A 26,688-nucleotide genomic window follows, 5' to 3' on the forward strand; every position below is an offset into this window, starting at 1 on the left:
GCAGAGGTGTACATTACACCAAATGCTCAAGCGGAAAGGTATCTCTTGCAATTCAATACCTCAGATTCATATCGGTACGTTACAAGTGATCGTTGAATAAACATGAATTCAGTGTTCCTTCTTCTATTGCTCTACTGTACATGTGCGCAGATATGGACTGGAAAACAAGCGTTGGTCGAAGCCGGCCGATTCGTCCGACGACGCGTCGCTTGGGCGGTTGGGCGCATTTTTGTGTACGATCGGTTGAGCGTCAGATCGTGTGGGGTCTCAAAGAACATAAGTTGTTCGTGCATAAAGGTGTGCTGAATAGTGTCCCGTTATTGAAAGCGAACTATGTGCGAAAGGTATAGCAATAATTTAAGAGTGCTCAGAAGCAAAAGGACACAGAGACACGTGCGCATGCTCCCCTTATCTCGTCGATATAGCTCATGGGAACCCCTCCACATTCACGACACCTTTCCCACCTCGCTGCCAGCGTTGCGGACTTTCGCAAGCGGGAGATCAACGAAATGTCCAAATTAGATAACCAGATACAAATTTTTTATGCAAGTTTTGAGGGAAGAAAGTGGGACTACTGTATGACAAGAGAGAGAGAGAGAGAGAAAGACAGCGCAAAGCTAGGAAAATCGCCTTCCGATGGCAATAAAACACTGACGCTTTGTAACTGAAATATCGCACAATGGGTTTTTACTTATATCGATTTGGTGCTTCATTTAGTTTGTTCTACCGCATACACCATAACATAATGTGTTGGTTCGTTCTTTACAGGGGCCCATTTACTAGGTTGTAAAATACGTGTATATTACGTACCGCTCTCGTCTACGGACATCAGGAAGCTGTGCGGGCTGTAAGTCCAAAATGTCTTGATCGTCGGAGCCACGCTAGCAGCGTCTTCATTCCAGCGGTCGTACATGATGGACGCTAAATCGTAGTCGTCTACGACGCGAACCTTGAACGCAGTATCGTAATAAACGCTGCCGAGCGTGTCGCTGACTTTGCCTGCAGGGGCAACGAAAGACTCGTACACGATGTTTGCCTCGCTACGCGACGATAGGTCCGCCATGCGTTCCGCGACCGTTCTAAAGTTCTCAAATCGCAGCTCTCCGCAGTGGGAAACAAGCTTATTCTCATCGTCAGCGTCAGGCACTTCGAAAGTGATATCGCGGGCGTCGTCCTCGTTGTTTGCGCCTGCCGACTTCAAGAGAGGTTGCATACGCCCTTCACCGTCGACGTTTGCAGGCGACTCGCTGCCCGCGCTTCGAGAACGTTTCAGCTGCACCGGGTTTGCTTGTGCAGTGCGATTCCCATCCTGCTGTTCTTCACCGTGCCGCGTAGCATAATCGTTAAACGCATCTCTGAATGTGGGCGACGCTGTACTTTCCGATTTCTTAGTCTCCTTTCCCGAGTCAGGAACCTCGTACGTGCTGTCTTCGTTTGCGACACCTTCAGCTGCCGAGCTCAGCAAGCTCATTTGGTAAACGTCATCTCGCAGTACAGTCGCTGCGGCGTACCCGGTCCCTGAATCAACGCTCCATGTGTGCTCCCACAGAAGGGGAGTGTCCGTACAAACAACTTGCGAAGTGCTGAGCGATGACGTGAGCTCACTCTTCCGGAACTCGTCATCGGCGATGTCTCCTGGACCTTGGGAGAGTCTTCTTCCGAAGAGGCGAACCTTCAGACACTCCAAGTCATCCAAGCCATCTCCACCGTAAGAAGACGTATTATCATCGTTAGCTTGTGGTTCTTGGGTGTAGCCTACACTGACGCTGCTTAGGGATGCCTTTTCTTCTGTTGAGGGAGCACCTCCTGCTCTCAGAGAACCGCTGGAGGTAGCGCCTGCTACCACACTGGGCTCAAACTCTCTAGTTGAGCTTTCCGAGGTGCTCTTTCCTGCTTCCGTAATGTTCTCTCTACGAACGGCAGGTGCCGTTTCGTCGTCGCAAGTGCTGGTTAAGTGTTCATTACTATAGTCGGCGCTTCCAGTGCGAAGAGAAAGCAAGGACTTGTTCACTTGGCGCTTAGCGTCCTCAAAAGCAGTCTCAACGTACAGAGGACGCTGCAATCCGTCGTCTCTGTTTTCTGCGCTCCACGTAGCATTCATCACTATGCTGGTATCGTTGGGAGCTGACTGCGTAAATGTGCTTGAGAAAAGCTCACCACATCGGGTCACGCTGCCTGAGCTTTGGTTGTCATTGTCGAATTCGTCATACGTCACGCTTTGCCTGTCACTGTGGGGTTCTTTGAATGTACCTTCACCCACTTTAGCCCAAGCGTCGCTTTGCACCGCAACTGACTGTTCATGTTTGTCCGCGGAACATTCTTCTTCCGGAATTGTATATGTTGCTTGCTTTCCTGGCGGATGAGGGATATTGTCCGAGGGGGATGCGTCTGCTGTGAAAGCGACGTTAGAGTAACCAACCAGTGGCCTGTGTTTTTCACGAAAGGTTGCGTCGCTATTGGCAGGAACTTCGTCGCTGAACGAGAGTCTTCGTTTTTGTTTCTTTGGCTTACCAGCTCCATCTCTTCCGGTGGCGACTGCTAAACTGCTTTTCTGGGGTTGCGCACAAGCTAGGATACTGCTGAGAGAAGTCCTCGCTGTATTTTGGTGTGCTCCGCAGGCAACGACCGTTTCGGCACATTCCCCCGCGTTCTTGGCACCGCTGTCTTTATAAATCGAGCGAACTACAAAAGGCCCTTCCATTTCTTGTAACGAGTACGCAGCTGCGACGTTTCCTCCCGCGCCGCCCTCATTCGGAACAGCAACTGGCACGTCAATTGCGTAAAATGCTCTTTTCTCTTCCGGTTCGGTATCTGAGTAACTGGGCCGTGGAGGAACTTCAAACCCAGATGAATCTTCGTCAGACGGGTCAGCTTGAACGCTAATAGGGTACTCAGCCATCGCGGCGTCTTCGCTACGGAACCAGCTATGCAAGTCGGCGGCAAATACGTGACTATTTAGATCCTCTCCAGGTACGCTGAAGGGCTGTTTGCCTTCCGCAGAGGAATAAGTTGGTTTCTGGTTACACGCCTGCTCGGAGCGCTCGGCAGCCTCATGTTTGGCGTTGTCATTCCCGTATAGTGCAGGGGCACTTAGGGTGATTTTGTCCGTAGAAAAACAAGGCTCGCGATCCGTGGAACTTGCTTGGGCGTTATGTAATGTGACAGAGACTGGTTCCGTATCGCTTTTACATGGCTGTTTGGCCTTTAAGGGAGTTGTGTACTCGTAATACACAGCGTTAATTTCTGGCGCTGAGCTAGCGTACTGCCCGTCGTTGGCCGCTGGTGTTTCATGCATAGACGTTCCGGTGGGCGGCGGTTTTGCGGGTGGTGTTTCGAGAGGCGGCACTGTGAGGGATGGCGTTCTAAGAGGCGTTGTTGCAATCTTAAACGGCGCGAAACCTTTCTCGAGGGAGATATTAGCAGAGTGCAACTTGGCCTGCTCATCAGACAGTGCTTGCGCGTCTTCAGTATGAAACACGGGCGTGTAACCTGCTGCGAGAGCACGACAAGGACTTTGATCTTCCGCAAACTGGTCATCACAAGGCCGAGAAACTGGCTCCAAGTGATTACGTTGTGCCGTTGACAATGCCTTGCCCTGAACATAATCAGCTTCAATGAGGGAAACGTCTTCGTCTTCTGAAAGTTCTTTATATGTGGCAGCGTCCACTAGGCGCGAGTCATTTTTCTTTGTTTTGCCTTCTGGTTTAGGCAGTTGTTCGTCATCATCTCCTAAATGCGCCACAGTAACATTCATTCTTGTTACCCTGACAGACGTCGCATCATCTTGCACTTTGTCGACTGGCCTTTCAGAAGAAGCGCCAGAAGGAAGCTTTTCTGGAATTTGTTCCTGGAAGAGGTCTTCATTTCCTGTTGAATGTTCTTCAGATGTTGAACTGGCTGAATAAAAGGGACTCCTATAAACATTATCAGATAACGTGACGTTCGGAAAAATATATTTTCCTATTGGCACGGATGATGCGTTCACATTTACTAATTGCTTTTGGAACACACCGCCATTTAAGTGCAAGGGAGGCTTATAAAGCGTTCGCAGTATTTCATCCACGGATGAGTTGCTTCGTGCGCTTAACGACGGGCGTTGAGACGTGCCTAAAGTTTTGATGGTGAAGTCACTTGCTTTAGTGCGTGCTAGCAGCTTGGCGCCTGTGTTTTCCGACTCTAAAGTTGGACAAGACATATGCTGGCCCTGATTGGTTAGGGATGCAAACTCCGCTTCTGGAAGTGGACTAAACGTTGTCACAGGTGAGGTCTTCGGAGAGCTAATTGGGTCGCTGGTAGATTTCGAGGATGCTTCTTCGGGCGTTTCGTCCACTCTATTAATGTGGTCTAAGACGTTATCAGTATCTTCTATTTCTATTTGGTAACAGTACGGGCCACTTTCCTTTATCAATTTGGATTCCGCCTGTATGATGGCGTCTTCGGACGGTGAGTGCTTCCAGGAAACTGCTTCGGTAGCGCTGATGGCTGCAGCTGCAACGACGTCGTCGAAAGTGTCGAAAGGTCTTGCGATGAAATCACAAGGCTGACTTGGCTCTGTTGGTTCGACAGCGCTTTTGGCAATTAAATCTTCCAAAAACACATCTGGCTCGAACTTCGACTGGGTGGATTCAACTTCCGTCCGGGCTTTTTCTGGTGCGTTTCTCAAGATAGACCTTCTCATTGCCGCATCGAAGAACTGCGATTCGGTCCCCGCAACTACGAAACTTTCGCGTGCTTCGGTCACACTCTCCATGGGCTTCTTGTCACCGTACCGCCGCTTGAGGATACGTTCGCTTGTTATCTCACACGAATGCTTCTCCTTCTTCGTGATGGAAAGAAGTGGCCCGCGGTCTTTGTTCTCTGCACCATCGAACGTGCCAGCCACCAGGTCGCTCACTGTTCGTTCAATTTTTTCATCTTTCTTCGGTTGCTGGGCCCCGAAGTCTGGCTCGGCAGCGAACGTTGCCTCTCCTGTTGTCTCTGGCTCGCCTTCTGAATGCTCCGTCGGATGATCCGAAGACGGTGACCACGTAAGCTCAGGCACCACATTTACAGGTCCACCTATTTTCCCCTTTCTGTCAAGTTCCAGTCCTAGTGAGTCTACGTGCAAGAGTAAAGCTCTAAGCTGACCAGGGGGAAGCGCGTCAGCGTTGGGGCTCTCTGTACGATCTTCTATTTCTTCTTCCTTGTGGTCTGGATGCTGCGGATATTCCAGTAATGTTCGCAGCGCAGGTTCGGGTAACGCTTCTATGTGTGCAGTACCATTCGCAGTTCCACGCGAATCCAACATATCAACGCCAAGTACACTGCCACTGTCTGATATTTCCGAACTTCTGCGCTCAGATTCAGTGTGGGTGAATGGTCCAACTAAAGATGCCGTGCCATGAATTTGGCCTATGCCCGTAACTTTACCAATATCCGCTCCAGGACTTGCTTCCCCTGCGAACACTGCGCCGCTTTCCGGGGTCCACATGTTTGTGAGCGCAAGCTGCATAGCTTCACTGTCCCAAAACCGCGCGGCGTAATCTACAGGTTGCTCTTTTTCTTTCAATACTGTCTCCACTGGTGCAGCGATTGAGTGTTCTTCACCCCTGGTCCTCGTCGCTTGCTCTGATCCAGCAGCTGTGCTTTCAGTGACTTGATCACTCTTTTCGGCGGCCGATGATGAGGTATATTCAATGGCAGGAAACGCTTGGGGAGTTTCAAAAGACGCCATTTGTGAAGGAATAACGTCTTCTTTCGTGGTGATGTTAAACAACGGTGTTTGTTCTGTGGAAGCAAGTTCCCCGTATTCAGCTTCAGCAAACGGAACGCCCTTGTGCTTTTCTGTTGCACTTGCTTCAACTATGCCAGAAATTTCTGATGATGCTGGTTCACTGCCTTGATCCTCCTGCCTTGGTACAACGTCTCTTAAGTTGCTTACATTTACAATTACGTGCATCGTTATGATGTCCTCTGGTGCAGAAGCAGTGCTGTGTGGAAGCAGGGAATCGTCGGGTTTCTGTGTTGTGCTGAAGTCAGCGTCAGAGTCAGACAACGGTGTTGGTTCCGTAGAAACTAATTCGCCCCTTTGTTGCGGATAACTAGTCACCGTGCTCTGACTTTCTTTGTCGGGCTTCTGCTTTCTTATAAAATAATCGTCTGTGGGCTCCGTCGGAAGTTCAGCAAATGGAATGCCTTCGTGTTTTGCTGTTGTCTTCAACTCAAATGCAGCAGAACTTTCTGATGATGCTGGTTCGCTGCATTGATCTTCAAGTCTTGGCACAATGTCTCTTAAATGGCTTACTTTCGCAGTTTCGTGTAGCATTCTGCTTTCATCTGGCGCAGAATCCGTGCTGTGTGGAAGCAGGGAATCGTCGGATTTCTGTGTTGTGCTGAAGACAGCGTCAGACAATAGTGTTGGCGCCGTAGAAACTAATTCGCCTCTTTGTTCCGGATAATTAGTCACCGTGCTCTGACTTTCGTTCTCAGGCTTCTGCTTTCTTATAAAATAATCCTCTGTGGGCTCCGTCGGAAGTTCAGCAAATGGAATGCCTTCGTGTTTTGCTGTTGTCTTCAACTCAAATGCAGCAGAACTTCCTAATGATGCTGGTTCGCTGCCTTGATATTCATCTCTTGGCACAATGTCTCTTAAGTTGCTTATTTTCGCAGTTTCGCGCAGCATTGTGCTTTCATGAGGCGCAGGGTAAGCACTCTGTCGAATCAGGGAATCGTCGGGTTGCGTTGTGCTGAGGTCAGCGTCAGACAACAGGGTTGGTTCTGTGGAAAATAGTTCGCCTCCTTGTTGTAGATAGCTAGTCACCGTGCGCTGACTCTCTTTGCCGGGCTTCTGTTTTCTTATAAAATCATCGTCTGTGGGCTCCGTGGAAAGTTCAGCAAATGGAATGCCTTTCTGTTTTGCTATTGCCTTCGTGTCAAGTACAGCAGAACTTTTAGTCGACGCCGGCTGGCTGCCTTCATCTTCCTGTCTTGGTACGATCTCTCTTGACTCGCTTGCCTTCGTAGTTTCTGGTACTGAGCCATTTTCATCAGCACCGGACGCAACAACTTGTGTTGACGTCAGGATATCATCGGTATGATGTGTAATTCTGACGTTGGACAGCGGTGCTTGTTTTGAAGAAAGTAGTTCACTGCCTTGCTCTGGGTGCCCGTCCATTATGTTCGAGGTCTGCTTGCCTTGTTCCTTCTTTGCTAAATAGCCTTCCTCAGTGGGTTCCATGGCAGGTTCAGTAAATGGAATGCCATCGTGCTTTTCTGTTGGCTTCGCTTCAACTACAGCGGAACTTTTCGCTAATCCCAGTTCATTGCTTGGTTCTTCCTGTCTTGGTACGATCTCTCCTAGACCGCTTTCTTTCGCAGTTTCTCTCATTGAAACATTTTCATCAGCACCAGACTCGCCAATTTCTGTTGACTTCAGTATATCAGCGGTATGCAGTGTCATGCTGACGACAGGTACCGGTGCTTGTTCTGAAGAAATTAGTTCACTGTCTTGCTCTGGGTGCCCGTCCAATATGATCCAGGTCAGCTTGTCGTGTTCCTGCTTTGCTAAAAAGCGTTCCTTCATGGGCTTCACGGTAGGTTCAGTAAATGGAATGCCATCGTGCATTTCTGTCGGCTTCACTTCAACTACAGCGGAACTTTCTGGTAATCCCGGTTCACTGGTTTGTTCTTCCTGTCTTGGTACGATCTCTGCCAGCCCGTCTTCTTTCGCAGTTTCTCTCATTGAAACATTTTCATCAGTACCAAACTCACCAATTCGTGTTGACGTCAGGATATCATCCGTATGATGTGTCATGCTGCCGTCGGGAAGCGGTGCTTGTTCTGAAGAAATTAGTTCACTGTCTTGCCCTAGGAGCTCGGCCAATATGTTCCAGGTCTGCTTGTCGTGTTTCTTCTTTGCTAAATAGCCTTCCTCAATGGGTTCCACGGCAGGTTCAGTAAAAGGAATGCCATCGTGCTTTTCTGTTGGCTTCATTTCAACTACAGCGGAACTTTCTGGTAAACCCGGTTCACTGCTTTGTTCTTCCTGTCTTGGTACGATCTCTCTCGACTCGCTTGCCTTCGTAGTTTCTGGTACAGACACATTTTCATCGGTACCAGACTCACCAATTTGTGCTGATTTCAGGATATCAGCGGTATGCAGTGTCAAGCTGACGACGGGAAGCGGTGCTTGTTCTGAAGAAATTAGTTCACCCTCTTGCTCTGGGTGCTCGTCCAATATGATCCAGGTCAGCTTGTCGTGTTCCTGCTTTGCTAAAAAGTGTTCCTTCTTGGGCTTCACGGTAGGTTCAGTAAATGGAATGCCGTCGTGCTTTTCTGTCGGCTTCACTTCAACTACAGCGGAACTTTCTGGTAATCCCGGTTCACTGCTTTGTTCTTCCTGTCTTGGTACGATCTCTCCTAGCCCGCTCTTCTTCGCAGTTTCTCCTATTGAAACATTTTCAGCTGTACCAGACTCACCAATTCGTGTTGACGTCAGGATATCATCGGTATGATGTGTCATGCTGCCGTCGAGAAGGGCTGCTTGTTCTGAAGAAATTAGTTGACTGTTTTGCTCTGGGTGGCCGGTCAATGTGTTCCAGGTCTGCTTGTCGTGTTCCTGCTCTGCTAAATAGTGTTCCTTCATGGGCTTCACAGTAGGTTCAGTAAATGGAATGCCATCGTGCTTTTCTTTCACTTCATCTACAGCGGGAGTTTCTGTTAATCCTGGTTTACTGCCTTCATCTCCCTGTCTTGGTACGATCTCTCTTGATGCGTTTGCCTTCGTAGTTTCTGATAGTGAGACGTTTTCATCAGCACCGGAAGCAACAGTTTGTGTTGACGTCAGGATATCAGCGGTATTATGTGTAATTTTGACGTCGGACAGCGGCGCTTGTTCTGAAGAAATTAGTTCACTCTCTTGCTCTGGGTGCCTGTCCAATATGTTTGAGGTCTGCTTGCCTTGTTCCTTCTTTGTTAAATAGCTTTCCTCAATGGGTTCCACGGTAGGTTCATTAAATAGAATGCCATCGTGCTTTTCTGTTGGCTTCGCTTCAACTACAGCGGAACTTTCTGGTAATCCCGGTTCACTGCTTTGTTCTTCCTGTCTTGGTACGATCTCTCCTAGCCCGCTTTCCTTCGCCGTTTCTCTCATTGAAACATTTTCATCAGTACCAGACTCATTAATTTTTGGTGACTTCAGTATATCAGCAGTATGCAGTGTCATGCTGACGACGGGTACCGGCGCTTGTTCTGAAGAAATTAGTTCACTTTCTTGCTCTGGGTGCCCGTCCAATATGATCCAGGTCAGCTTGTCATGTTCCTGCTTTGCCAAAAAGTGTTCCTTCATGGGTTTGATGGTAGGTTCAGTAAATGGAATGTCATCGTGCTTTTCTGTTGGCTTCGCGTCAACTAAAGCGGAACTTTCTGGTAATCCTGGTTCACTGCCTTGTTCTTCCTGTGTCGGTACGATCTCTCCTAGCCCGCTTCCCTTCGCAGTTTCTCTCATTGAAACATTTTCATCAGTACCAGACTCACCAATTTGTGTTGACGTCAAGATATCGTCGGTATGTATTGTCACGCTGCTGTCGGGAAGCGGTGCTTGTTCTGAAGAAATTAGTTCACTGTCTTGTTCTGGGTGCCCGTCCAACATGTTCGAGGTCTGCTTGCCTTGTTTCTTCTTTGCTAAATAGCCTTCCTCAATGAGTTCTAAGGTAGGTTCAGTAAATGGAATGCCATCGTGCTTTTCTGTTGTCTTCACTTCAACTACAGCGGAACGTTCTGGTAATGCCGGTTCACTGCTTTGTTCTTCCTGTCTTGGTACGATCTCTCCTAGCCCGCTTCCCTTCGCAGTTTCTCTCATTGAAACATTTTCATCAGTACCAGACTCACCAATTTGTGTTGACGGCAGGATATCATCGGTATGATGTGTCATGGTGCCGTCGGGAAGGGGTGGTTGTTCTGAAGAAATTAGTTCACTGTCTTGTTCTGGGTGCCCGGCAAATATGTTCCAAGTCTGCTTGTCGTGTTCCTCTTTTGCTGAATATTCTTCATTAGTGGGCTGTTCAGTATGTCTAGCCACTGGAAGGTTCTTGTTCTTTTCTGCTGTGGTTGCATCACAAACTGCAACCGAAGCTACTGAGGAAACCATTTCACTACTTTGATCAACCTCTTTTGGCACCAAATCTCTTGCGTCACTTTCTTGGCGAGACTGTCCCTGGAACAAGTGTTCTTTAGCCACATCTTCTTTTAGGTTAAGGCCACTCTGCTTTTCAACGGCACTGGCATCAAACGCTGCGGTCTGTTCCGAAAGAGCAAGCTCGGATCGTTGATATGGCTGCATCGATATTATTTCTCTTGACTCATTTTCTTTCATGTGTTCTTCTGTGTCCCGTTGTCCTATTGCCGCCATGATTTGTGGAGGCACAGACGTTTCGTGTTCAAGGGAAGGATAACCAACTCCTGATGTTCCAAGTTCGAGGAGACTACCTGTCGCTTGTATTTTTGCACTTTGATCCGTTTGCGGTAGTTCGACTAACTGCTTTTGAACTTCACTGTGATCTGGTTTCTGCAAGGTGGTAAGCTGTCTTGACACATCTGCTTCTTGCGTTTTGCTCATGTCGTGCGCGGGAAAATCTGTCATGTCGGAAACCATCGACGTGAACGGGCCTTCCAACGACGCCGGTACCAGCTGGTGCTCCTCGCTCGTGGCCCCAGGAGCTTCGAACGTGGATTCTGTAAACGCAGGAACATAGCCGTAGCCGCTAACCTCAGACGGCACTTCAGAACGCGTGGAGGCCGCTTCGATGCTCCCTACAGAAGAAACCTGCATCGCTTTGGTGCTCTGTAACTGCTCCGAAGGAAGTGATTCCCCTAGTGGTCCCTTTTTTTCATCACTCTTTGTTTCTGTGATCAACGGGTCCACACTTGTCCCTTTCAGTCCCTCAACACCTCCTTGGTCCGTTTTTGGGGCTTCTGGAGCAGTTCCAACTTCTTTGTGCTGAGAGTCAAATGACTTGTACTCAACAAGCTCTCCGCCCTGACTTTCTGCTTTGTCCTGGAGTATTTCTTTCGAAACTCCTTCGCTGGGAGCTTCGGGAGCTTGAGTCTTCGAAAGTTCGTACGAGTCAAACTCCGAAGACGTCGGATGCGTCGAAGCTGTCGTAGCTTGCAGTGGTGACTTATCTTCGAAGGCGGTCGTTCCAGTTGTCGACGGGACGGTGGTGCTATGCACAGTGTAGTTTTCGGCCGATGTCTCTGGGACGTCCTTTTCTCCCATTTCCGATATGGTTGTCATAAAGAGTTCGCTGTGTGAAGAATCAGCAGTCGGTGCCTTTTGCACGCGCTCAATGGGTTGGTGTTCTTCGTCACGGCGCTTCTTCAACAGGTCGGCAAAAAAGTCATTTCTGTCCTTGAATACGTCCGCGAACATTTCCTGCTTCCGGTTCGCCCAGTCACTGAACAAAGCCCTGCCGACGTCCTCATGCGAGCTAGTTGACGCTGTCGGTGTCACCCCCAGTGGTCCGTCCACGTCCGTTTGGGCGCTTGTGAAGGCTCCCGGCGTGGCATCGAGCTGCTTGAGATCAGTGAGCGTCGCAGAGGAAGGGGGTGTTGTCGACGGCTGCGCAACACGCCCGGCAGAAACCGACGCCTCCGCGGGGACGGCGATGGTGCGCCTCGTGACACGTCTTCCGACGCTCGCCTGTCTCATGCGCTCGGTGATCGCCGGGTTGCTCGTCATGGATCCCACCCGCACGCTGACGCGGGTAGTGTGGCGGATGAACGCATGTCCACCACTGCACGACGACGAGCGGCTTTGGGCGAGGCGACCGTGAGACGGCATGACGCGCACGGACAACGGAAAGAGCTGATCGCTGCCGGTGATCGCAGTGTCGGTCCCGACACGAAGCGGTCTGCAAACGTACGGCATGCTGTCGGCGCCGCCACCGCGAATGACCTGGCCACCACCGCTCATGCTGGCTGAGATGAGTCGCGTCCGCGTGCGGGGAATGATGCTGGACGACACGGACGTCGGGTAGCTGATGCCGCTCATGCTCCCCGAGACGGAGCGCGGCTGGCAGGGACTCCTTATCGTCATGTTGCTGAGGCTCACCCCATTCCGGTCGCTGATGTACCATGGCGACAGCGACGAATTTGGATACTCCAGCGAGCAACGGGAACCCCGCTGGCGTTGGAGATAGGCGCCGGCCGCCTCCGAAGCCTCCTGGCTTGAGAGACGACGGCTCATTGCAATTTTGTACTCGCTGACGCCTTTGCAGGCCGCGTCGTCTTCTTTATCTTCTTTGATTCACAAACTTTATGCAGTGTAAGACCGCATGCTCCGAGCATCGCGGAAACTATTTATCCGATGAGATTTCACTTCCACGGTCGTTTTCTATGTGAAAAATGTCAGGCTTTGTGTGGTACTGTGAGGCCGGTACTGCTGCCCTTTTCCGCATGCGTTTAGAAGAGAAGAAAAGCTGTTTCGCGAGCCTCTCGAAACTACTGCGGGTGCGTGCCTTGTGTCGCGGTTACAGAAACAAAACTGGCTTGTATGTAATGGACTTGAGTTTCCCTTAATTTGTTTCCTTTTACAGTGAAGCCGTATATGACTGTAGGCGAAGCCAAAATTAGCCCCTCTTATGTGCGCAAAAGCTTCAAGCGCGTATGTGCCACAGAGACTGGGCAAGCGCCACTACTCACCGCTGTTTCAATAAAACTGAAGAAGTCGTCCGCGGGCAAAAACGTATGAGTCACACAAATTGGGCAAATCCGACTACTCATAGGTCTTTAGCATAAGTATCCTGCCGCCCGGTTCTCGGCCCATTCCCCTTTGTGGGTGAGCGCTATCGGGAAGAGGATATCATCATCATGAAACGCCACTTAGGATTTCTGGGCAGACGTAACCAGAAATTGACAAAACCATCAGGAATAATACAATTATAAAGACTGGGGCGGCACCTTTCAGCTTCGCTGGTTAACGATCTGTTCGGAGTGCTTGAGCGGGGATTTTTGCTTTAATTTATTTCGAAAGAATAGGACAGGTTTCGCAATGGATCGAGCACGCTTCTCCAGATAAACATGTTTTAGGTTTCACATTCCTACATTGCGCTTCGTTTCACACAGTTGAGGTTTCATATTTTAACGATATTTATTTAACTATTCCGTTCTTGGCGAATCCGCCAGATTTGTGTCAATCGCTGCCACGTTCTTCGTCTACTGAACGTGTGCAGAGCATACCGCAACACCCAACAAGCTAAAGTACTTTAACGGCGACGGTGTCTATAGAAGAAAGTTCAAAAGGGTTTTCGTTGCATGGAATACAGTAATTGTGCCATGTCTTAAACAGGGGACACCTGCAAACAGGGAACAGTGGCGACCTTACGATTTTAACGGATAGCTTTTCCTGTAAGCGACACGTAGTTGAATCCGGCGTACTTTCATTCTACTATAGATGTTAGCACCACACCCTGATACCACAGATGCGATGCGGTAAAGACAATTGCGGACACAATAAGCGGTCCCGCCACACTTTTTGTGGGATGGCTACACGAGCGGCGTGAGCCCCTCAGTTGGTTCAAATGGCGGGCAGGTAGCTAAAGAAGTATTATACGCATTTAAAACATTAAAAATGTCTCGACTGCGAGATTTGAAGTCTGGGCCTGCCGTATCGCAGCCCGATGATCTCACATTGCCTCACACGGCGATGCGTCATCTGGCGGAATATTAAGAATGTCCCGTGCGCAGGTAATCATGTTCAGACGCTTGGCGCGTTTTCCACGACGCCGATGGTTTCGCCGAGAATTTCCTTTGCGCAAGTCAACGCGTTGTCACAGCGGTGACGGAGTGTCATCAAGTCACCGCTATGCTGTTCGCATTATCAGGGATAACTGACGCTACTCAACTTCTACAGCACCTCCTAAGGCGTTGAGCACTGATCTTGAGCGAAACACGACAGTTTAATGAAATGGTACAAAACGTTACCTAGCTTCCCATGATGACATCTTGTTCATTGTGACGTAATCATGACGCGATCAGGTGATATCGTCGTGGGCCGATCCCGGAGACAGTCCAACACCACGTGAGGTGCAGAAAAGTTCAGTAGAGACGGGGGGGGGGGACTGCAATTACCGCTGAACTTCAAGGTAATGTAATGCGTGTGTGCCACTGCGGCTAGCTATGTCTTGCTCCGATTGTATAACTTAATGCATTCCTAGTGCGCAGCATACTCTCACTTTCGAGGGCCAAGAATCAGATTGCCTGAAATTATTATTAAATTACGGTACACCAAATACAAAAGAAATTAACTACTGATAGAGATAGGTCGGTTAAGTAAGAATGAACAAACGAGTGCTTTGTTGCGCGATCATTATTACGTCATTACGACTGTTAGAACTGTAGTCATGCTGATGTGCTTTTAAAATGAGGCTCGTACCCACAATGGGCGATGGGTCATGCGTGTGTCTGTGTTTCTGCCCGAGGTCAGTCGCTACAGATAAAAACAACATCAGAAGGTTAACCTGCGAACAAAATGAGCATTGTCCGATGAAAAAGTGACACCATATGTAAACAAACTAATATATGTGCCACACATGCTGTATTCGACACAAGTACCGCAGGCTTTTCCGAAGCACTCGTTGAGGCGTGTTCATATATCGAAGAGGCTCGAGCACGGAATGCGACGAACGTTGAAGACTGCCGAATGTGATCGCTGTCGGCGTACTCTTTGTTTGGTTTGCTGAAGATGAATAGTCCTATATCTCTAAACGCGATCAAAAATACTTAACTCAGGGCGCCGCGACCGTCGTCCATAGGACAGCGCTAAAGACCGCTTGGCGAGTTGCAACAAAATTACCAAGGCTCTCTACCTGGCCCGCCGAACCTTCCCTCCGCGACAAGCTCAATAGGGCACAGGCGGCGGCCCTCAGACAACTGCAGACGCGCACGTACCCTAACCCGGCACAATATCACAGACTCTACCCCGGCACGTACTCGACATGTATATGCAAGGTCTGCCACATTGAGGTATCCACTTTAACTCACATGCACAGGGACTGTAACGAAAACCCGCCAGGTGCTAACTCTGTAAACCTTCCGCCGCGAAGGGACGCTGCCTTGCGCAGCCTCAGCCTCGGCGACCAATTCTGGCTTGTCCAGCAAGCCCGCGAGGCGGCGGAGAGGCAAGACCTCGACGCACCCACGTGAGAAACCTAAGGCCCGGTCGGCGAAAGCTTTGCAGGACTATCAATAAAGTGGTTACCAACCAACTCAGAGCTCCGTAAATAACTCAAAATTCTAGGCGTGGCTTTCTATCGCAAACACAAATGGACATTGGAGCTGAGGGAACGCCTTAGCGATGAAAGTCATACGTTGCTCTACTCTCTCCCTTCTTTCTCACCCTCGCCCTCACCCACGCTTCCCTTTCCCGTTCACTTCCCTCCTCGCCTCACTCATTCCTTGGCTTGACATTCCATTGCTTTAGTATGCTTTACTCTCTTCCTTCCTCTTTACCCTCACTCTTGCTTCAATTTCCCCCTTCCCCCTCACTTCCCTTTCCCAATTCTGCTTTGCTAGGCTTTCACTCTCGCCTGCGCTTAGCTTATGCTATGCTTTCCTTCTTCCTATGCGCTTGCCTCCTCTCCCGGCTTGGCTATAATGCGAACGACGTCGCTGTAAACGGACATAGCTCGAATGTAATACCTCCGCTCTAATACTGCACAAGTGTCCCTTACCTCCTTTTCTTGCACGGGTGTCAGTTATTGCAAAGTGACCTTGCAGAGTGATCTTGATATTGCAGTGATCTTGCAAAGTGATCTTTCTGGCTATGCTACAAACCTGTAACAAAAATTCAACCAGCTCCGCTTAGCGGACATTGATGAAACAACTAAGCTGGTGGCCTTCCCTTCGTCAGGCTATTACATTCCTATGTTTTGGAAGTTTTTCAGATATGTGGTATCACTGCTCTTTATTAGACACTCTTTGTGAAGCTTTCAGGTGGTAGTATAGTTTTATTGCACCTTGACCATACCAGTCTTATACAGTGGTTTACAAAGAAGCCTTCGCTTAGATGCACGTCAATGGCAACGTCATCAAGAATGTGTCTGGGAACGCTATCTACAGTTGTGTGAACGTAAATCGGCACATTCACCACCTGTCCTCTAATCCTGTACTGGCCATTGCCGTGCGTTTGCCCGCTCTCGCGTCAGTTCTCTGACGCTGACGTCGGGCGGCTTCTTCATCTGGTGAACGAGGAAGCGCTTGACCATTCTGTAAGCGCAAATGTCGCAGAAACCAGACGAGACAACTGCGCTTTCGGCGAACGAAAGCAAGGTTTTTCTTTTTTTTGTTTTTCTATTTACTACTACTGCGCGCGTCCTTGGTGCCCGCAGTATTCTTCTTCCTCTTGTTGTGTCCGATGAGTTTCAACAGCTTTCGGCCCGCAACAAGTTTGCTTCTTCACTTTTTATGGACCAGTGGTGAGTAGTGGGATTTACCCAAATTCTTTGACACATATACACGTAGAACCCGATTTCTGTGGCACATATAGTAATGGGATTTACCCAATTTCTGTGGAACATACCCGTAAAATGGCCATCTGCGTTACGCCAACATCGGACACCAAAGACTCGACTAAGAACAGCTTCGCCGTTAATATATTGCTTTATATCAATTTAGCGTGCTACGTCCGCACCTGCGGCCTTGGTATCATCTGCGCTTGTAAAATGGTGCATCGCATGATCACGAACTAGCACATAAGCAAATTGGCGGCGAACACATGCACAAAATGCAATTCGCTTTCGCACTGAAATTTTATTGCCTTCTAATGGTCTGGGACCGCGTATACGTTAATGACGCCCTCGGTGTTTCCTTACACGGTGTTTTAATTGTCTAACAACCGAGCAGAAATAGGCATCGAAGCAGCTGCGCGAACCGAATGATTGAGCGTCGTCATTTGCCCCTTTTTTCTGTTCCTGTGAGAATCGTCGAGATCGACGTCGTGCGCAGGTCAATACTCTTCTGCCATTCACGTGCGGGCGTGTCGCGAGACTCAGCGTCACTGTTTCTCGTGATGGTGGCCTTCTTCGGGATGGTGGTTTTCGTCCGGTTGGTGGCTTTCTTCTTCGGGACTCCTGCGGCCCTGGCTGGCCTGCTTGCCGACGTCTACGGAGATAGAAACATTCAGGGCTTCGTCAACGACGCATCTTCCGTCTGGCGAGTCGATGTACACGGGGGGAACTTTGACTTCCACGTGACCATCCTTGCAGCTCTCGACGATCATCTTCTTTTCTATGTGTACCGGCGACATGATTGACCGTGGTGGAGACATGGGACCGGTGCTCTTGGGCGGCACCAAGTCGATGGTCATGTTCACCTGCAGTGGTATGTCTGCGAAGTCGGCCGAAGATTCGGAGATGGCCTGTGCGATGTGCTCCGAGATAGATAAGTTCTCGTCGTCGGTTGGAGCCATCGAACCCTTGAGTACCTTTAGCCCCTTGTGACTTTTCTTGTCTTTCTTCCTCTGAGGCGAACCTTTGGCGTCAGTTTCCGGGGAAGTCGGGCCTGATTTTTGGGCACGGCCTGAAAAAGGCAGACTCGATATCTCGAGCTGTCGGGCTGTCGAACCCGCTGCCAAAAGTTCCGTGCTTGCACGCATGCCGAGCTCTTGTCTATCGGTGCCGGTCTTCGCTTCGGCTCCTTGGGTAAAGGCCGTCGATGACGATTTCGTCTTGTCCTGAGGTGAAAAATTAACATCTCATCTTTAGCTCCTTCGCATGACTAAACTAACCAGCATAAGCAGTCATGCACGCACACAGCGCATCGCTATTTCTTTTATGGGTACATCATATTTGCGAATATTGATTAGCGATGTTGTACAATATTATATTTGAATAGTGTAGAGTGCACCGAACAGTGAAATAAGCAAAGAAAACTAGGTAAGAGGCAAAATTTTGTATTTTTCTGCAAAATTTTTGGAGCGCGACTTGTTCGAGGCTCTTATTGTTCAGTCGGCTTTGTGCTCGTGGTTGTACTGCTCGTCTTTGCGGACATTACAAGCGTAGCCTTAGCCGTAGTCTCAGACGACACGTGAGATGATACACCCGTCAGGGCGTCTCTTGTCTGCCACGCCTTCAAACGGGCTCCGGATTCTAATTCAGATCTTTCGACAGTTGCCTTAGTAACCAGAGCGCCTGACTTATCAATCACTGTGTTCTCAGACCGCGCTGAATGAACGTCTCGTGACGCGTACATTCGCGTCTCTCCATCGGAATTCTCTTTTGACAGAGCGAGATCATGCCTAAACGGCGGGGCTATATTTGAGCTCTGGCTTGCACTTCGCTTGAATGTTTTCACTACGGTGCGCTCCTTTCCCGAAACGATACGTGTAGCAGTAGCTCCACTCACTAAGTTGCGTTCGGCATGCGGTGCGGCTTCATTAGCGTGCGCTACAGTGCCATCTTGCAACTTGTTGCGTGAAGCTGCCTTCGTGGCTTTATCAGATCCAGTTTTTGCAGAGGGTACCGCTCTTGCTGGGGATCGCAGCGCAGGTTTCAATCGAGGGCAATTTGTTCTCACCAGCTCTGCGAGTCCTCTTCCGGATGACTTGCGAGCGGGCATGTGATCCGTTGACGTGAGCACGAGCAGCGAAGATCCCCCTCGCGGCTTCTTCTCCGATGTAGACGTCTGTGAAGACGATAAAGGACAGGATGGAAGCTTCAGGTCCGAACCTTTCTCTGTCAAGGATACCTTTGATCCTGTGCTTCGGACTGCTGTTTTGGTTTCCGCTAGTTCGTGATGTTCTCCCAGAGCCGAGATTGGTCGGGCAAGAAGCTGTGTCGACGACGTGTCAGTATGGCTGATACTGTGCTGGGGAGAAAAGCACGCTGCGCTGCCCTTGGCTTCCAGAAGCCTTCTTATCTCACCTGGCGATGCCAAGTCGCTAAACTTCTTCGAAGGAGAAGCGGGACCCAGGGCGCTGAGCGCGCGTCTAGGAGACCCGAGAGAGCTCTCGCTAGGGCTCTTTGCAGTGGCTGGCGACATGCACGTCTCAGAGGATGACGGAGCAAATACAGTGACCGGGCGCCCACCGTGACCGAGGGTGCTAATAGTGCCGTGAGAACTTGAACTCATTACAGTACTTGCATGTGCTGTGGTGACTCCATGTTCGGCAGACGAAACCGGTGATTTTTCTGTCGCAATAATTTCCGCCATTGCTGATGGAGGATTGCCGAGGTGCTGCATTGATGATAGCCTGGAGATGCTTGCTGCGACTTGGGAAGATGGTGTGAATGGGCTCGTAATGGTCGGTAGCGGGCCGCCCGGAGGTTGCGGCGACTGGATTTGCTGTGGTGACGTTTCCGTAAGAATGGTTCTTGAAGCTGGGGATGATGCTTGTACACCTAAACGAGGGCTCTTCATAGGGTCCAGAGTTCCAGCGGTCGCCACAGGTGGCCAATGCTCGAGTAGTTTATGTTGGGAAGAATTATCCGCAAGCGAAGGCAGAGGTCCGTCTGACAGGTGAGGAGTTGTTCCAGGAGTGCCTCGGGGGCTGTTGGTTGGATCTAAAAGGCCAGATGCTGCCTGCGGCGTCCACGGTTCTGAAGAAAGGCCACCTCGTGAAGCTTCAGGAATTGTTCCAGGACTGCTTTGGGTGCTCTTGATTGGATCTAAAAGGCCAGATGCTGCTTGTGGTGTCCGTGGTTCAGCGGTTATGGCACCTCGTGACGCTTCAGTTGTTTCAGGACTGCCTCGGGGGCTCTTGGTTGGATCCAAAAAGCCAGACGCTGCCTGCGGCGTCCACGGTTCCGAAGAAAGGCCGCCTCGTGACGCTTCAGGGATTGTTCCAGGACTGTCTCGGGGGCTCTTCGTTGGATCTAAAAGGCCAGATACTGCCTGCGGTGTCGGCATTGCAGGAGTTGTTCCAGGACTGCCTCGGGGGCTCTTGGTTGGATCTAATAGGCCAGATGCTGCCTGCGGTGTCCGCAGTTCAAGGGTTGTTCTAGGACTGCCTCGGGGGCTCTTGGTTGGATCTAAACAGCCGGATACTGCCAGCGGCGCCCATGGTTCCGGAGAAAAGCCGCCACGCGAAGATTCAGGAGTTGTTCCAGGACTCCCCCGGGGGCTCTTGGTTGGATCTAAATGGCCAGATACTACCTGCGGTGTCCGCAGTTCAGGAGTTGTTCCAGGACTGCCTCGGGGGCTCTTGGTCGGATCTAAAATGCCAGATGCTGCCTGCGGTGTCCGAAGTTCAAGAGTTGTTACAGGACTGCCTCGGGGGCTTTTGGTTGGATCTAAACGGCCAGTTGCTGCCTGCGGTGTCCACGGTTCCGGAGAAAGGCCACCTCGTGAAGCTTCAGGAATTGTTCCAGGACTGCCTCGGGGGCTCTTGGTTGGATCTAAAAGGCCAGATCCCGCCTGCGGTGTCCGCAGTTCAAGGGTTGTTCCAGGACTGCCTCGGAGGCTCTTGGTTGGATCTAAAGATCCGGATGCTGCCAGCGGCGCCCATGATTCCGGAGAAACGCCGCCACGTGAAGCTTCAGGAATTGTTCCAGGACTGCCTCTGGGGCTCTTGGTTGGATCTAAAAGGCCAGATACTGCCTGCGGTGTCCGAAGTTCAAGAGTTGTTACAGGACTGCCTCGGGGGCTCTTGATTGGATCTAAAGGGCCAGATGCTGCCTGCGGTGTCCGCAGTTCAAGGGTTGTTTCAGAACTGCCTTGGGGGCTCTTGGTTGGATCTAAAGAGCCGGATGCTGCCAGCGGCGCCCATGTTTCCCGAGAAAGGCCGCCACGTGAAGCTTCAGGAAATGTTCCAGTACTCCCTCGGGTGCTCTTGGTTGGATCTAAAAGGCCAGATACTGCCTGCGGTGTACGCAGTTCAGAAGTTGCTCCAGGGCTGCCTCGGGGGCTTTTGGTTGGATCTAAAATTCCAGATGCTGCCTTCGGTGTCCGCAGTTCAAGGGTTGTTCCAGGACTGCCTCTGGGGCTCTTGGTTGGATCTAAAAAGCCGGAGCTTGCCAGCGGCGTCCATGGTTCCGGAGAAAGGCCGCCTCGTGAAGCTTCAAGAATTGTTCCAGGACTGCCTCGGGGGCTCTTGGTTGGATCTAAAAGGCCAGATAGTGCCTGTGGTGCCCGCAGGTCAGGAGTTGTTCCAGTAGTGCCTCGGGGGCTCTTGGTTGAATCTAAAAAGCCGGATGCTGCCAGCGGCGTCCACGGTTCTGGAGAAAGGCTGCCTCGTGAAGCTCCAAGAATTGTTCCAGGACTGCCTCGGGGGCTCTTGGTTGGATCTAAAAGGCCAGATGCTGCCTGCAGTGTCTGAAATTCAGGGGTTTTTTCAGGACTGCCTCGGGGGCTCTTGGTTGGATCTAAAAAGCCGGAGCCTGCCAGCGGCGTCCATGGTTCCGTAGAAAGGCCGCCTCGTGAAGCTTCAAGAAATGTTCCAGGACTGCCTCGGGGGCTCTTGGTTGGATCTAAAAGGCCAGATGCTGCCTGCAGTGTCTGAAGTCCAGGGGTTTTTCCAGGACTGCCTCGGGGGCTCTTGGTTGGATCTAAAAAGCCGGAGCCTGCCAGCGGCGTCCATGGTTCCGTAGAAGGGCCGCCTCGTGAAGCTTCAAGAATTGTTCCAGGACTGCCTCGGGGGCTCTTGGTTTGATCTAAAAGGCCAGATGCTGCCTGCGGTGTCCGCAGTTCATGAGTTGTTCCAGGAGTGCATCGGGGGCTCTTGGTTGGATCTAAAAAGCCGGAGCCTGCCAGCGGCGTCCATGGTTCCGGAGAAAGGCCGCCTCGTGAAGCTTCAAGAATTGTGCCAGGACTGCCTCGGGGGCTCTTGGTTTGATCTAAAAGGCCAGATGCTGCCTGCGGTGTCCGCAGTTCATGAGTTGTTCCAGGACTGCCTCGGGGGCTCTTGGTTGGATCTAAAAAGCCGGAGCCTGCCAGCGGCGTCCATGGTTCCGGAGAAAGGCCGCCTCGTGAAGCTTCAAGAATTGTGCCAGGACTGCCTCGGGGGCTCTTGGTAGTATCTAAAAGGCCAGATGCTGCCTGCGGTGCCCGCAGTTCATGGGTTGTTCCAGGACTGCCTCGGGGGCTCTTGGTTGGATCTAAAGAACCGGATGCTGCCAGCGGCGTACACAGTTCCAAAGAAAGGCCGCCTCGTGAAGCTTCAGGAATTGTTCCAGGACTGCCTCGGAGGCTCTTGGTTGGATCTAAAAGGCCAGATGCTGCCTGCAGTGTCTGAAATTCAGGGGTTTTTCCAGGACTGCCTCGGGGGCTCTTGGTTGGATCTAAAAAGCCGGAGCCTTCCAGCGGCGTCCATGGTTCCGTAGAAGGGCCGCCTCGTGAAGCTTCAAGAATTGTTCCAGGACTGCCTCGGGGGCTCTTGGTTTGATCTAAAAGGCCAGATGCTGCCTGCGGTGTCCGCAGTTCATGAGTTGTTCCAAGACTGCCTCGGGGGCTCTTGGTTGGATCTAAAAAGCCGGAGCCTGCCAGCGGCGTCCATGGTTCCGGAGAAAGGCCGCCTCGTGAAGCTTCAAGAATTGTGCCAGGACTGCCTCGGGGGCTCTTGGTTTGATCTAAAAGGCCAGATGCTGCCTGCGGTGTCCGCAGTTCATGAGTTGTTCCAGGACTGCCTCGGGGGCTCTTGGTTGGATCTAAAAAGCCGGAGCCTGCCAGCGGCGTCCATGGTTCCGGAGAAAGGCCGCCTCGTGAAGCTCCAAGAATTGTTCCAGGACTGCCTCGGGGGCTCTTGGTTGGATCTAGAAGGCCAGATGCTGCCTGCGGTGTTCGCAGTTCATGGGTTGTTCCAGGACAACCTCGGGGGCTCTTGGTTGAATCTAACGATCCGGATGCTGCCAGCGGCGTCCACAGTTCCAAGGAAAGGCCGCCTCGTGAAGCTTCAGGAATTGCTCCAGGACTGCCTCGGGGGGTCTTGGATGGATCTAAAAGGCCAGACGCTGTCTGCAGTGTCCGCTGTTCAGGGGTTGTTCCAGGACTGCCTCCGCGGCTCTTGGTTGGATCTAAAAAGCCAGAGGATGTCCGCGGCGTCCATGGTTCCTGAAATAGGGCATCTTGCGGAGCTTGAGGAGATATTGCAGGACTTCTTCGCGGGCTCTTGGTTGGATCAAGAACACCGGATGCTGCCAGAGGCGACCATGGTTCTGTCAAGGAAGCGCCAACTAGAACAGATGTTACGTTCACTGGAGATCCGGGACGGCTTCTAGAAACCTGGGAGGAGTCCGAAAGAGCGGCAGTTGTTGTCGTTGTGGTCACTGAGATAGTCTGCGTTGTGCGCAGCGATGACGCGTTTGCTGTTTGGCGCGGAGAATGTGTGGAGGCGAGTGCGGGCGACATTTCTTGCATTGATGCTGGCGTAATGTCTTGGCGAGTCAGGCCTCTTTTTGGTTCCGTCTCAGTGATGGTAGGTGCCGGTTTGATAAGAGTTTGTGGAGCGGATGTTTCGCCGCCAATTAAACTTTTTGTAACCTGTGAGGGCGAGTGAGCCCTGGATCTTGGACTTTTATTAGGATCCAACAGCCCAGCTGTCACTACAGGCGATCTTTCCTCTGGGAACAGGTTCGGCATAGTTGCATCAAGATACTCACACAAGGCGAATTTCGGAGAACCTGGACGACTTCCGGTCGGACTTGCTCGTACGACGCTTGTAGATAGCTGTGCAGATTTGTGCTGAGCGTCAGGGGAAGCCTTTACGGGTTCTGGCAGACTCTGGCCTGTGCGCGGCGACAAGGCGTCCTCCGTCGTGCTAGGAAAGGTGTCTGCAGACGCAGGCTCTGCTTCCCATTGCGAGAAGGGGGAAGTTATTGCGCTCTTCATCGCTCTCTCGCCTGCGAATGGTGAGGTGGCTGCACTCTTCATTAAGATCGCAGCTTGTTCTGCCTTGTCTGTGGTGGGCGCGCCTTTTATGAGGGATGCTTGTGTTGAAGCTCCGACGAATAGGCTTTTCGAGGCTTGCAGCGATGCCGGTGGACTCAGCTTCTTGAATGACTCAAGGAGGCCCGCGGATGGCCCTCCGGACCGTATTTCTGCAATCTGGTGTGGAGAAGTTGCGTTTGCAAATGCTGACCGCGAACCCGGAGGGGAGCCTTGAGAATCTTTCTCGGCGCTTTTACTCAATGTTGCCATTCTATGCGTCTCGATGGTCGAAGTTCGATGTCCGATTGAAGGCTCCCGCGTTCTTTCCATGTGAACCAAGGTTCCCGATGAGACAGGTGACACTGTAATTGTTGTTTTTGTGCTTGTTTGAATTCCTGGAATATTTCTCTCTGTGCTCGCTCGAACCCCGACTACCCTTTGGGGTCCTGTTCCGGTGGCAAGCAATGTCCCGGCAGTGCTGGTATCGCTCGTAAAGTCCTTGAATCCATGATAATCGGCCATCAGAGATGGACCATGAGAGGGAGGCTGTAACAATGTAGGCCTTGTAAATGCCTCCCACGACGACTTGTGCGATCCAAGTATTTGTAACCGTCCGCTTTCTCCAGATTTCGAAATATCAGTTTTCGATGTATTTTTAAGCTCAGCCACTTGCTCTCGACTAGACTGAACGGGCGCAATTTCGACATTCTTGGAAGTGCTTCTCGTAGCTCGCGCAATGGGATGTCGTTTAGCGAGCTTGTCCAGCACGGCGTTGTCGTAAAGGCTGCGCACCTCGTGATGAGGTACTGGCGGACGCAGTTTGAAAGCTCCTCTAGACTGTACTATGGGACATATTTCCACTGGTGTAATCGTCACCTCCTCCACATGCGTCGGAGACACAAATGAACCTTGCGATGTCCGTGCAGTTTTCAGGATTGCGGATCCAGGCGTCGGCGAGGACGCGGAGCGCTTTTTGGACAACCTCTGGCATTCCGCGGGAATCATAATTACGGGCGCTGTGTGACCTACGAGCCCTTGTGTCTTCCTCGCTTTCATGTCACGTCGGTTGCCCAGGCTCGCCGCTGAGTCACTGCGGAAGGCCGTCTGGCGCTGTATTGGAGAGTCAACTAGGAGAGCGGCAATCTCGCCATTACTTTGGAACGCTGAAGCTTTAGCCGACGAAGCCGAGGGCGCTGCCGCGACGCCGGAGTGTTTGACGGTGACGCTCTTCGAACTGCGCACCATGGGCAGGATCTCGGTGAACGGAGATTTCGACCAGAATAATGAGCCGGCGGACTTGCGCGTTGACGTAGCGCTCATCACCTCGGCACTCTTTCTCACCAGTGCGCTTAAGCTGCCATTAAATTCTGCGGATTTGTCGCTCTCCGGCAGCGACGGGAGTCCAGCGAAGCGGTTGTCGACGCTCTTCGAGCCAGTGGCAGGGAGGCGGGCGTCGTTCAGCAGCATGTTTACCTCGGAATCATGTGACGATGCGATGGACCTGCTGTGATGTCTGCCCACGTTTACAGCAAGGCCAGATGGCGTCCAAACGCCTTTGATGAGGACTTGGGCGGGTACCAGCGGCGTGGCCACTACCACGTTTGAGGGTGCTTTAGGGGACCTGACGGACGGTGACGTCGGCCGGTTCAAACCGGCTGACCACTGCAACGAAGTCGTGCGCGACCGGGACTTCATGGTGGCAGACTGCTCGCCGCCGTTGCACCTCTGTCGCAGCTGCGCTCGGCAATTTCGTGAAAAATGGGCCAAATTTTGATGAGCCCACGGGCCCGGCAAGTAACGCTGCCCCGGCCCGCGAGCTTCTTCCTCGTTTCGCACTTGTATGCTCGCGCGCTGGCGGGAGGGCTGATGCTGATGATGCCTCATTACTGCTGGCGCGGACCCACTATGGGTGATAGGTAGGGCTCCGTGTTTTCGGTTTTATCCGAAAAAATCCGATAAACATTCGCCGGTAATATTTCTGACAATTCGGCTTTATCCGATAAACTCCGATTTCAAGGGCCAATATGACCTGGTTCCGTCTTTATTGAAAGGGCAAGTTCTAAGCGCTCATTGATACATCTTCTGGTTTGACCGATTTAAAGTTTACCAAAGAATCGCGTAGCTGCATTAGGCGACGTAGCTGTATTGTGCTCCGACTCAGCTTCTTACATGCAGAAGCTTCACAAGGACTTGCACCTCTCCAACCCCGAATTCAAGGCGCTTCACTTCAAAGATCCGTGCCACCTACTAAACAACGCTCTGGAGGATGGAATCAGGACGAGCTCGTTTAACGTAGTTCACGATTTTGCTGTGCACTTTCCTGCCCTGTTGAAGTCGTCGCGGGAGCTGCGCCGTAAGTTTGGTCTTGTGTGCTTGGCCATGGGCATGTCCATCAAGTCGCTGAAAACCGTATGTCCGTCGAGATGGTTCTCTTTTTATGAAGCTCTAGGGGATATTTTGGACAACTGGCGCGCCATTTCGTCTTTCTTGAGAAGTGACGAAGCCAAGGAAACGAAATGTGAGAAGCTGAAGTCTTATTTCATCACCTGAAGCTGTGCACGACTTGATCGTTAAGATGAGGTTTCTGAAGACCAATTCGTGTGCCGTGCTCTCAATCATCAAGGAACTTGAGGCAGAGAGTACCCTGGTACACCAAGTTTATCCCATACTGGGGGTTCGTCTGCACGCACTCATCAGTCAATGGCGTTATCCAACCGAGGTCTTCGCATCAGATGTCGCAAGTCTGTTGGACCTCCTTGACGAGACTGACCGCTTAACGACTGTCGCAGACTTTCACGGATACTGCGCGGCTCTCGCCGAAAAGTGGAGACAGACATATGAGAGGAACGTGTG

General features: G+C 51.2%; 1 protein-coding gene across 1 annotated transcript; it reads right to left on the minus strand.

Moving 5' to 3' along the window:
- Nucleotides 1-17,029: 17,029 nt before the first annotated feature.
- LOC125757894 (mucin-12-like) lies at nucleotides 17,030-25,530 on the minus strand. Its single transcript, XM_049414216.1, has 3 exons — nucleotides 24,865-25,530; nucleotides 18,550-23,019; nucleotides 17,030-17,707 (listed from the first exon to the last, which is right to left on the minus strand). Exons 1-3 carry the CDS (start codon nucleotides 25,528-25,530, stop codon nucleotides 17,030-17,032), a joined length of 5,814 nt encoding a protein of 1,937 aa, XP_049270173.1.
- Nucleotides 25,531-26,688: the final 1,158 nt, after the last annotated feature.

Source organism: Rhipicephalus sanguineus, chromosome 3 (genome assembly GCF_013339695.2).
Source record: "Rhipicephalus sanguineus isolate Rsan-2018 chromosome 3, BIME_Rsan_1.4, whole genome shotgun sequence".
Taxonomy (NCBI): domain Eukaryota; kingdom Metazoa; phylum Arthropoda; class Arachnida; order Ixodida; family Ixodidae; genus Rhipicephalus; species Rhipicephalus sanguineus.

Coding starts and splice junctions, on each gene's coding strand:
- LOC125757894 (XM_049414216.1), bottom strand. CDS start 25,530: ATGAAGTCCCGGTCGCGCACGACTTCGTTGCAGTGGTCAGCCGGTTTG. Junction 23,020..24,864: donor CGAGGAAGACACAAGGGCTC/GTAGGTCACACA, acceptor GCCCTATTTCAG/GAACCATGGACGCCGCGGAC. Junction 17,708..18,549: donor GAAGAGGACTCGCAGAGCTG/GTGAGAACAAAT, acceptor TTTTCACCTCAG/GACAAGACGAAATCGTCATC.